At 43.1% G+C, this 12735-nt stretch overlaps 1 protein-coding gene across 1 annotated transcript; it reads right to left on the bottom strand.

Moving 5' to 3' along the window:
* Positions 1-236: 236 nt before the first annotated feature.
* LOC115786046 (nuclear factor 7, brain-like) lies at positions 237-1517 on the bottom strand (the record flags this gene model as incomplete). The annotated part of the gene is made up of 2 exons (XM_030738054.1): positions 451-1517; positions 237-243 (listed from the first exon to the last, which is right to left on the bottom strand). Coding segments are annotated over exons 1-2 (1074 nt in total), but the record flags the coding sequence as incomplete, so codon positions are not given.
* Between the last annotated feature and the right edge of the window lie 11218 nt (positions 1518-12735).

Here is a 12735-nt window from a genome sequence, read left to right as displayed (position 1 = left end):
CAGCAACTTTAACAGCATAAATGTTCAAGAATGATCAAACCAATGTTTCTGTTCATATACATACAGAACAATTCTCTCAGACAGTGAACAGTAATCTGTACTGACACACAGGGGAAACAAACAGCAGCTCAGTGATTATATCAGCATCAATAATCTGCTTCAAAAATACCAATAAAAAATTACTTCAGTGCTTTCAAATGAAAACATCAGAAAGTAACAAATGAAAACAGTTTTGTTTGGCAGCTGAAAAATAAAGAAAATATACATGTGATCAAAAAAGTCTCATTGTGTGCTTTGGGAATATCCTGAACATTATATAAAACAGAAAGATGTCCCATCATGTCATTGGTGCTAAAATCTGATTCTTTAAGCCTAAATAAAAAAAAAAACACATAAAAAAATCACCACACAGACGTTAAAAAAGAATCACTTTACTGTGAAATCTGACACATTTTGATATCACAGGTTTTGGTGTCTCCTGATTTTCCAACACTGAAATATGGGAAGAGTTTCTCAGTGAAAGTGTGTCTGTGAGTGCAGATGTGAGTCATGTCTTCAGGGTTGTAGAAGGACACCTCCCCCCTGTCATAGTCCAGCTGGACTCTGATCCTCTGGAGACTCTTCTTCACTCTCACAGTCTGATTGTTACCATTAGTGTATTTTCCACTGCGATATATAAAACACCAGAATCCATATTTTGGTGAAGCCAAACGTTTTTCCTTCCTGTCAGCTGACTTTTTAACTAAACCCACACTCCAGTCAGGATGGTCTCCCACCTCCACCTCCCAGCTGTGTTTCCCTGAGCTGAAGCCCTCAGAGCCTAAAACATTGACATACTCAGTGTTTCTCTCTGGATTGTCAGGAAGCTGCTGCTTTGTGTCTCCACGTCTCACACTGGTCAGATCATCAGACAGACAGAGACAGGGGTTTGCAGTGTTTGGGTCCAGAATGACAGGACTGAAGTGGAGCTTCTCCTTGATCTTCTCCCACACTCTGAAGGACAGGTTGCCCAGGTGTTTGGCCACATCTATCAGTGCTCCTGAGAGCAGCTGTGGATCTGACAGTGAGCTCTGGGCTCTGCTCTGAGTGGCTTTATAACTGCTGAGGAATGGCACGCTGTGTTTCTGCAGCTCTTCTTCAACAGCAGAGATGCTGTCTGACAGAGAGGAGATCTGCTCCTCAATCATCTTCATCTCTCTGCTGATAGTCCTCCCCTTCTGCTCCTCTTCCTCCCTCAGAGCTGCCAGTCTGGACTCCTCTTCCTCTCTCAGGAACTGGTGGAGCTTGTTGAACTCTGCTCTGATCTGCCTCTCTGTGGACAACAGCTGCTTCTTGGAGTGTTCAATCACTTCATTGTAGGTTTGCTCCACTTGTTTGTTTTTATCTTGTTCCCAGAATTTCTGCAGGCAGCTTGAACAGAAGCTGTGGCTGCAGCTCAGAGACACAGGATCTCTGAAAGTCTCTGAGCACACATGGCAGCTCAGGAAGTCTTTGCGATGTGTGGATTTCTCGGCCATTTCCTCTGTTTTCAAATCTCACCAAACTGGATTCCCTTCAGTTTGTCCGTTTCAATCCTCACAGTAAAATCAGTTCAGAGATCTCATGACCTGTAATGGTGTCCAGGTTACAGTAATGCTATGATCTGCACTGAAATTCATAATCTGCACTTGTTGAATCCAGATCATTCACTGGTTAATTTTAATTCTCTGTTATCTGCTGTTATAAACCGCAGAATGGGGTGTGGCCTGAAAGCTGAAACTTACCCTTAGTCTCTGACTTTAAAGTTTATGATCAACTAAAATGGAAAAGCTGATTCAGAAATGTAAATGAAATGTAAATGAAGATGAATAACTGATATAGAATTTTTAATTCACTGTTTAATGTCAGTAATGATAGTTGAGTGTCTGTCCTGGACTTTGTTGCTCAGTGAAGTTTATTTTTTATTTTCTAATATTGTTTTTATTGTTTTCAGATCAACCCATTTTTTTTTCCACAGGTGGTCTGATCCAGCACGAGCTGATGTGTCTGAGATCTCTTATTTTTTATTGCACATCTTTCCTATCTATGGACACTGGTTTGTACCAGATATTAAATAATTAATTTTTTTATTTTTATTATCATTTTTTAAAAAGCCTGTCATGTCTGGCAGTTTTCACAATCAGAATGATGATCTGAATGCACTGATTTACCAACATATTTGCTTTTACAAGAGCAGCTCTATAAGTTTTCTACAGGCTACTCTTGTTAATGTTTGTAGTTTTATTTTTTATTTTATTTATTCATGCCTGGCCTGACAGGTAGGAAGTAAGGGGTAAGAAGAAGAGGGATAAAGAGAAAGAGAGAAGGAAAGAATAAAATAAATAAATAAAAAAAAGGAGACAAAACAGAAAAATAGATGCACAAACAGATATGACATACACATATTCACATGTCTATACACATGAATATACACATACACACAATCTTGCTGTGGTTTGTAGTAATGTGTGTATGCGCCTCTGTCATAGAACGTACTCAATGATGAGGGCAAGAAGCCTCAACCACGCCCCTAAGGATCCCGAGGCAAACAGGAAAGGACCCAGGGGATCCACGGCCCACCAGGAGCTCAGAAGACCCAAGGCCGCACATCCCGATGGCAACTGCGCGCACACCCCAGATGAGGAAGGAGGGAGAGTCCAGACAGAGCCCCCATGGTCAAAGGGCAAGAGTGCAGAGAGCTGGAGGCAATGAGCAGCCCACCCCACTGTAGGCCAGCACCACCAGCACGAGCCGAGAACGTGGCCCCGAGGCCCCAGGCGCCCGAGAACCGCCCGACACCCAGCAGAGCCCCCCCCACGCCAAAGAGGCCCGAGCCATCTTTATGCCACAACTGCCAAGGGAGCGGGCCAAAAGCCACACCAAGACATCCGGCCATACACCCCAGAACCCACAGGCACCCACAGCCCAGGGGTGGCAGTGACGATCAGTGGGGAGCAGCAGGGAGCAGCAGGGAGGGGTAACTCTCCGTGTTCTACAGGGGCAAAGGCTCAGCAAGCCACAGACCCAAGCCCAGCTGTCCACACACACACACGCACGCACACATACACCGCAGTCACACACTCATGCACACACACACGGACCTCACACATACACTAACTGTGGGTGTACCAGCACAGAGCCAGCGTCAACCTAGGGAAGCTCCCAACCCATCCCCGAACCACTAGCCAATCCCTACCCCAGGCTCGGTGCATGAAACCGGGGTGTGGGAAGACCCGCTCACCCACTCAATGTGTTTGGAGTGATGTGTTGGGTGTATGTGAGTGTATGTATTGGAAAGAATGTGTATGACTGTGTGAAAACTACAGTGCTATCAAAATTGGAGGGACAGATGTAATATGAGCACTGAATAACAGCACCCATCCACACCACCCCCCAAGGCCCTCAGTGTCTAAGATGTAAATAAAATTGAGGAGCAGGCAGCAGTGAACAGACAAGTGGGGCCACCTCAGCAGCGCCACCCACTAATCACTGTGTGACACACCAGCCCCTCCAAGACCCTACGTGTTTGTGTGATTTGTTTTTTGAGTGGGAGGAGGATGGGTCAGGATACATATGACCGGGAGGTAGAAGACTATCCCCGGAGGGAGAGAGCCAGCTAACTACTGGCTCACTAAACACCCCAATTCCCTACACCCAACCGAAGGGCAAGGAAGGCGGGTCCAAGGTTTCAAGTGGCCACACCCCCAGGGGACCACCATGCTCAAGGCCGGCACCCACCACCCACACTGCAGACAAATATGACACAAACAGACACCCCCACCCCTACACATATATACACACAGGATGCGTGGGCACCCCAGAATTGCAGAATGCCAGCCAGACATCCTGATGCAGGATTAAGTTTAAAGACTTTACAAAAGCTAAAATGCAGTGGTGGTCTAGAACTTCCAAACTTTTATCACTATTTCTTAGTCAATAGATTACAGTATGTTTCAAGGTGGATCAGCTCAAGCTCTTTAGGCAGCCCATGGCTGGATCTAGAACAAATACTTTGTGGAAAAATAAAAACCTTTCATTAGCCCCAGTATTAAACATCATAACTGTTATAAAAGCGTTAGTATAAACACCTCTCCGACAGTTATTTTTAAAATTTCGCACTAGTCTAAGTCTTCACTTATCCCCTGTAAACTAACACCCATTTGGAACAATCCAGATATTTGTCAGAAAAAGAAAATGCTGAATTCTGTTATGGCGTGATAAAGGTATAAATAATTTAGAACATATTATCCAAGATGGAAACCTTATTACATTCCAAGAACTTGTCTGTGTAGATTCTCAGTCATCCAGGTCATAGTAGTCTCTGGAGCTTGAAAAAGGCGACTGGACTTCTTTTTGTTTCTTGAAGACGTTTCACCTCTCATCCGAAAGGCTTCTTCAGTTCTCAACCAAATGGTGGAGAGACCCAGGTATTTAAACCCCTGTGGGCGTAGTCCCATGGAGGTGGTTATGACCCTCTATTGATCATGTGCGTGAACACATGTGCCCAGGTGTGTAGAGGGCGTGGGTCATATTTAATCAGTGGTTTCAGTTGAAACCAATTTAGGACTCCGCTCCATTGTTTCCTGTGGCCTATTGAGGTCACTGGAACAAAGGTGTGAATGGGGGTTGAGACGTCTGGGAAGGGAGCTCAGGACAGCACTGTAAGCGGGGGAAAGATGGTGACGTAATCCACCTCCTCTGTTCAATGATGGTTGTTCACAGTGGACATAGATGGCTTCTTTCACTCCTCTTTCAAACCATCTGTTTTCCCTGTCCAAAATGTGAACATTGGCATCCTCAAAAGAGTGCCCTTTTTCCTTCAGATGCAGATGTACTGCTGAATCTTGTCCTGTCGAGGTGGCTCTTCTATGTTGTGCCATTCGTTTGTGAAGAGGCTGTTTGGTTTCACCAATGTAGAGGTCCGAGCACTCTTCACTGCACTGAACAGCATACACTACATCGCTGATCTTATGTTTGGCGGGTTTGTCCTTGGGATGAACCAGTTTTTGTCTTAGGGTGTGACTTGGTTTGAAGTATACTGAGATGTCATGCTTGGAGAAAATTCTTCTGAGTTTCTCTGACAAGCCTGACACATATGGGATGACAATGTTTTTCTTCTTGTCCTTCCTATTCTCTGTAGTTTGTGTTTGGCCTTCATTCCTGTGCACCTTAGCTGATTTGATGAAGGCCCAGTCGGGGTAACCGCATGTTTTGAGGGCTTTCTTAATGTGTGTGTGTTCCTTATGCTTCCCTTCTGCCTTAGAGGGAACACTTTCCGCACGGTGTTGTAGGGTTCTGATCACCCCAAGTTTGTGTTCCAGAGGGTGGTGGGAGTCAAAGAGGAGATACTGGTCTGTGTGTGTGGGCTTCCGGTAAACTTCAATGTTGAGGCTTCCATCTTCCTCGATAAGCACTGCACAGTCCAGGAATGGTAACTTGTTATCTCTGGTGTCCTCCCTGGTAAAACGTATGTATTTATCCACTGAGTTAATGTGACGAGTGAAGGCTTCTACTTCTTGGGTTTTGATTTTGACCCAGGTGTCATCTACATATCTGTACCAGTGGCTAGGTGCCATCCCTTTGAAAGAACCAAGAGCTTTACTTTCCACTTCCTCCAGAAGATGGAAGCCTCAACATTGAAGTTTACCGGAAGCCCACACACACAGACCAGTATCTCCTCTTTGACTCCCACCACCCTCTGGAACACAAACTTGGGGTGATCAGGACCCTACAACACCGTGCGGAAAGTGTTCCCTCTAAGGCAGAAGGGAAGCATAAGGAACACACACACATTAAGAAAGCCCTCAAAACATGCGGTTACCCCGACTGGGCCTTCATCAAATCAGCTAAGATGCACAGGAATGAAGGCCAAACACAAACTACAGAGAATAGGAAGGACAAGAAGAAAAACATTGTCATCCCATATGTGTCAGGCTTGTCAGAGAAACTCAGAAGAATTTTCTCCAAGCATGACATCCCAGTATACTTCAAACCAAGTCACACCCTAAGACAAAAACTGGTTCATCCCAAGGACAAACCCGCCAAACATAAGATCAGCGATGTAGTGTATGCTGTTCAGTGCAGTGAAGAGTGCTCGGACCTCTACATTGGTGAAACCAAACAGCCTCTTCACAAACGAATGGCACAACATAGAAGAGCCACCTCGACAGGACAAGATTCAGCAGTACATCTGCATCTGAAGGAAAAAGGGCACTCTTTTGAGGATGCCAATGTTCACATTTTGGACAGGGAAAACAGATGGTTTGAAAGAGGAGTGAAAGAAGCCATCTATGTCCACTGTGAACAACCATCATTGAACAGAGGAGGTGGATTACGTCACCATCTTTCCCCCGCTTACAGTGCTGTCCTGAGCTCCCTTCCCAGACGTCTCAACCCCCATTCACACCTTTGTTCCAGTGACCTCAATAGGCCACAGGAAACAATGGAGCGGAGTCCTAAATTGGTTTCAACTGAAACCACTGATTAAATATGACCCACGCCCTCTTCACACCTGGGCACATGTGTTCACGCACATGATCAATAGAGGGTCATAACCACCTCCATGGGACTACGCCCACAGGGGTTTAAATACCTGGGTCTCTCCACCATTTGGTTGAGAACTGAAGAAGCCTTTCGGATGAGAGGTGAAACGTCTTCAAGAAACAAAAAGAAGTCCAGTCGCCTTTTTCAAGCTCCAGAGACATTCCAAGAACTTATATCAAAATATAGAATTGGCATCGGTAGATTTCTGGAATATCAGCAACTGAAGTCCATCTTACAGGGAAGATTTAATCTCAATCAATTGAATTTAGAAATTCTCATCGCCTCGGGTTCTCTGGGGCCCTTACTCCTCAACTCGGGGGGCTCGGCCTGGGACCTCCCTCTCCCGTCTGCTGGGGTGGGCGTGTCTTTGGAATGAGTGGCTGCAGGTCTTCGTGGCTCTTGATAGGCTGCTGGTGGCTTGGGTTTCCTGGGGCTTTCTCTACCCTCCTCTAGCTTCTGAAGGGCGGAGCTGCAGCGTTCTGCCCTCATTGGTAAGTACATTTCATGACACAGACACAAACATCCATGCGATCACAACACAACAAAATTGTTGGTTTGTGTAACCATGCTTTGCTTGTTTTGTTTTTCCCCACACAAACTTGTTTTTGCAAGTATTGTTAGTATTTTTTATGTTCAACAAGACTATCGAGGCATTCTGGAGTAAAATGTTCCTCCCAGTGTCAAAAAGCTTTGTCTCAGTTGCAGGTCACAGATGCTCCAACAGGATAATGACTAAAGATTTGTAATTTTGTTCATGCTCTTCTAATTTGAATCTCACAACTCATCAATACAGTTTGTACTGTTGTCAGTCAGAACTCTAGAGCTCTCACTTTCCTGGATACTGTCCAGCAGTGAATTCAGTCCAATTACCTCAAACTTGAAATATATATAAAAGAGTAAAGCCAGTAACACACTGTCAGTGACAACAGTGAAATTGACCTTTAATTAAAAGCCAATATTAAAACATGTTTATGTTCATGGTTTAGTTGAAACAAATAGAAATACTACAGGTGCATGTCATGGTACTGCTATTACACCCAAGCATATCCTATGAACTCATCCACCAATTTATTAGGTACACCTTGTTAGTTATGGGTTGGTCCCATTTTTCCTTCAGAGCTGCTTTAATTCTTCATGGCACCGAATCAACAAGCTGCTGGAAACATTCCTCACAGATTTGTGTCCATGTTGACATGACAGTGTCACACAGATGCTGCAGATTTGTTAACTGCACATCAAAATTTCCCATTGTCCACATCCCAAAGGTGCTCTGCTGGACTGAGATCTGGTGACTGTTGAGGCCGTTGGACTGCAGCATTTTTTCTTCTATTGTCCACTTTTGGTGAGTCTGTGTGAGATGTAGCCTCAGTTTCCTGTTCTTAGCTGTGAGAAGATTTAAACCAGATTTAGATCCAGATATAATATCTACCAGTAATATCTGGTAATATCTACCAGTATCCAGATTCTAATTAAATCTATTTAAATTGAAATTGGTCAATTAAAAACAAAATACATCCTTTATCAAATAAATACTTTCAGGTTTTAACAGGAAAACTTTGGTATGGTATCAAAAGCAGCTTTGGGCTTAGTGCTAATAAATCACTGGCAGTGTGAGCACTTTCCAACAAAATGTAAGAAGACAGCTCAGCAGAAACCTTAGAGTTTACAAGGTCAACTCACATGTGATTATTAATAATAATTATTGGACTTGCACTTGCATGTTTCAGCACTGAGCCTTAAGGTTACTTCAGTTTTATACACAAGGTCAGATTGTGTATAAAACCGCTGTGGATGAATGGTGCAGGAATCAGTACAGATACACACTCATGTGCACATAAATTTAAACACGATCTTGTGATGGATTATTATTTTGAAAAGTGGAAAAAACATTATATAGTAGACTCATTTGGAAAAATGCTTTTCAGAAACATATGCATGATATTATTGGACCATAATTATAGATTTATTGCTGCAGCTACTGAGGATTTTAATTATTTATTGATTGCGCAGGTAGCATCATCTGTAATAAAGCAGTTTATCTGTAAAATAATAAGTAACTAAGGTGGCTGGTGCCATCATGCCCCCTTGTAGCCATGCCTCTGATCTGGACCCTATCATACATAAAACTGTACATCAATGCCTCTTACTGTCCTTGATGTCCCACCAAAGAGATGCTTTCAAAGTCATGTCATCTTTTCTGCAGGATCATCACATGATCCAAAGTATGATCATATGATGCTTTTTTCATTTTCTGTTACTTGTGATTGAGGTGATCTGCCAGCAGAGGGCAGCCTTTTATTTTTGCCTCTGCTGCGCTCCCTTGTTCTGATTTGCATTACATTTCATTCCACTCTGTTGTATTAAACTCTGCTGCATTATGATATTACATTATATATATATCAAATTAAAATCACCATTAACGTTCAATGTAAAGGCCTTCACAGAGCTCATCAGCCGGGGTCAGAAGTTTAAAGACGAGTTGATGGGTTTGCTGTGAGTTGGAGGTCACATGTCTGTGACACCTGCGACCTGCAAGATGCATAATTCTTCATCAGCAGTGAGCAGAGAATAGTGATTAGTGATAGTGATCTTTTGGCTCCCAAGTGGCTCATCAGATTTTACTTAAAAAAAATGTGTAAATGGATTACTAATGTAAAAACATACATCACATCAAATGTTTCTTTATATACTCAACATAGAATAGAAGGGTGCCAGGGAGGCTCAGTGTTAGAGCAGGCAACCACATAGGCCTACATGCTAGTAAAAGCTGGCATCGCAGGTTCAAGTCCTGGCCTGTGCTTTTTGCCACATGCCCTCCCCCATCTCCTCTCCCGCCTCACCATCATAACCTGCACTGTCAATAAAGCTGCTGTGGCCCAAAAAACCAAAAAAAACAGAATAGAGTGCTCTAAATACAAACTATAAAACAAAAGACTGACACTCAGAAAAACCCTCTGAGGGGTTGATCCTGTTTCTCCTTCCTGATATGACCTGCCCTGTTCTTCTAATTGCACTGATGGATGACCAGTTTGTATATTTCAGTGCAGGTTGTTTGTGGAGCCTGCTTGATATGAAATTTTAACTTTGCAGTCTATGCTCTGCCTGTCTATCCCATTAAAATCTGTCCAGACTTTACTATGTTTTCTGTCACTCATTTTCCTCGCCGTTCCTGCGTGTAGCCTCTATGTAAAGCGCAACTTCCTCTGGCTCTTTCCTGTGTCCGAGCAAACTTTGCAGGAACCCCTCCCTCTCTGGTGTTTCTGTACTAACTGTGCGGTGTGTCCGTGGACACTCCCTTCCTGCTCAGTGTAGACGCACAGATGCTGCCACCAAGGGCGTAGGAAAGAGTTTACTATTGGGGGGGACCAGAGGTGGGAAGTAACGAAGTACAAATACTTCGTTACTGTACTTAAGTAGATTTTTCAGGTATCTGTACTTTACTTAAGTATTTATTTTTCTGACTACTTTTTACTTTTACTCCCTACATTTTTACGCAAGTATCTGTACTTTCTACTTCTTACATTTTCAAACAGACTCGTTACTTTTTAACGTCAGAGAGAAGTTTGCATTTCCGGTCAGTGCGCCGTCAAACATCAAACGATCTGAGCCTAAACGGAGGAATAATAACACATTAGAGACAATCGTACTGCGTATCCTCCATCACCGGGGCTTATCTCGTACAAAGGGATTAAATACGCAAACCCATATAATTAATGTATCATTTATAGCGCTATAATCGGGCCGGACCGAGTCCGTAAGTTGCGCTGCGGCACACAAACAGCTTAGCTAGCGCTACTGAAGAGGAGCGAGCACGAAGGGAGTAACGTGTGGCAGGTAAATGCAACGTTTTTAAATGCTCAACAAATATCAGCAAACACACAAAGTGTGTGCAGTTTGTCACACAGTGTGTCTGCTAGCTAAAAGAAGAGCTGCTGTGTTTCAGGGAGAGCAAAGAGAGAGAAGTTCACTCAGAGATGGAGAAAGAGGACAGGAGAGGAAGAAGAGAGGTTAGATTTAAAGGTAAGGACTGGAAAATAAACTGAAGTATGCTGACTTTGTGTAATTCAAAGATTGGATGAAAATACTACAGTTTAGTACGTAATAAACAGGTTATCTTCTTGTACTGTATTTACAGTAAAGCTCTGTGTTGGTGCACTTTGTGTTGATGGTCAGAGTTACAGGTTACATCAGTGCAGCAGAGATGAGTTTGAATCAAAGCTGCTGATGCTGAGATTCATTCACTGAATCCAACATTTCTACAGCCTGTATGGTGTCAGTGTAGGGGATGGAGATCAGCTCAGAGAGCTGTGAAATACTGGGTTACATCTTTGTGAGTTCAGTTCATCCACACAGAGCAGTAAACCTCAGAGCAGCAGCAGCAGGTCAGCTGATCACAGCCTGCACACCAACATCATTTACTGCAGCTACAATAGAAAGCTGTGATTCTTCTCCCCATGCAGAGCCACTACAGCTGATCTTAGGGTTCCTCCACCTTCTGAATCCCACTGTAACCCCTGAGTATCCTCATGTTTGTGTTTAGGTGGAGGCACAGTCACCCTCTACTATGGAGGACACAGAGAACAGAGCTGTGTTTAAATTCACTTTAACAGTTTGTGTCCTACATAACAGATTCAAGCTGAGTGCATTCATTAGGATTAAAATTTAGATTGGAATAACATTTGTATTCTCATGTACTATTTTATATTATTACAATAATATATAACGAGGTTCGGTTTGTTTTACACAAAAATAGCAGGTAGAAACATCCTCCAAAAAACTACTTTTACTTTCTTACTTTGAGTACATTTCAGAGCCTGTACTTTTTTACTTTTACTTAAGTAGAGAAGTTGAACCAGTACTTCGACTTTTAATAAAGTATTTTTTAACATAAGTACTTGTACTTCTACTTAAGTACAGAATGTCAGTACTTTTGCCACCTCTGGGGGGGACACATATCAGAAACCTGACAGATCCGTAAATACTCTGAGCAAAGCATGAAAAAAATGCCATTTGATCTTTTACTTTCTTCTTTTTCAAATGCTTTAGGGAAAAATAGTGTTGTGTACACCTATATTATTGCATGTATAATTTACACATGTATATGTTTTATAATCGTAAGACTATAAAACCACCAAACAAAATGGCTTAAGTCTTTTATCAAGCATAATGACCATGCCATTCCAGGCTGTACCCTTACTTTATCAGGTGGCCGCACTGGTATTAGCAAGCTAACTACACTGCCTGGCCAAAAAAAAGTCGCCACCAACAAAAAGGTCACACAGTAACATTTCGTTGGACCGCCTTTAGCTTTGATTTCAGCGTGCATTCGCTGTGGCATTGTTTCAATAAGATTTATTTCCATCCAGTGTTGCATTAATTTTTCACCAAGATCTTGCAGTGATGATGGCAGATTCTGACCACTGCGCAAAGCCTTCTCCAACACATCCCAAAGATTCTCAGTGGGGTTGAGGTCTGGACTCTGTGGAGGCCAATCCATGTGTGAAAATGATGTCTCTTGCTCCCAGAACCACTCTTTCACAATTTGAGCCCGATGAGTCCTGGCATTGTCGTCTTGGAATATGCCCGTGCCATCAGGGCAGAAAAAATCCATTGATGGAATAACCTGGTCATTCAGTATATTCAGGTAGTCAGCTGACCTCATTCTGTGAGCACATAATGTTGCTGAACCTAGACCTGACCAACTGCAGCAACCCCAGATCACAGCACTGCACCCACAGGCTTGTACAGTAGGCACGATGGGTGCATCACTTCACCTGCCTCTCTTCTTACCCTGATACAGCATCACTCTGGAACAGGTGAATCTGGACTCATCAGACCACATGACCTTCTTCCTTTGCTCCAGAGTCCAATCTTTATGCTCCCTCACAAATTGAAGGTTTTTTTTCTGGTTAGCCTCACTGATTTCTTTCTTAAGGCAACACAGCCGTTCAGTCGCAGTCCCTTGAGTTCCCTTTGCATTGTGCATGTGGAAATGCTCTTACTTTCACTTAGGCTATATATATATATATCTGTAAGACTCTTTCAAAATAAGACACTTCTATTCACAACAGTCAGGTTCAGACAATGTCTATGAAGTTTACATCTCTGCACAGAGGTAGTCGGGTACTGTCATCTTGACAATAAAGGTAATTTCCCAAACTATTATCACACGGT

Source organism: Archocentrus centrarchus, chromosome 9 (assembly GCF_007364275.1).
Source record: "Archocentrus centrarchus isolate MPI-CPG fArcCen1 chromosome 9, fArcCen1, whole genome shotgun sequence".
Lineage (NCBI taxonomy): Eukaryota > Metazoa > Chordata > Actinopteri > Cichliformes > Cichlidae > Archocentrus > Archocentrus centrarchus.
This window is presented reverse-complemented; position numbering and strand designations above follow the sequence as displayed.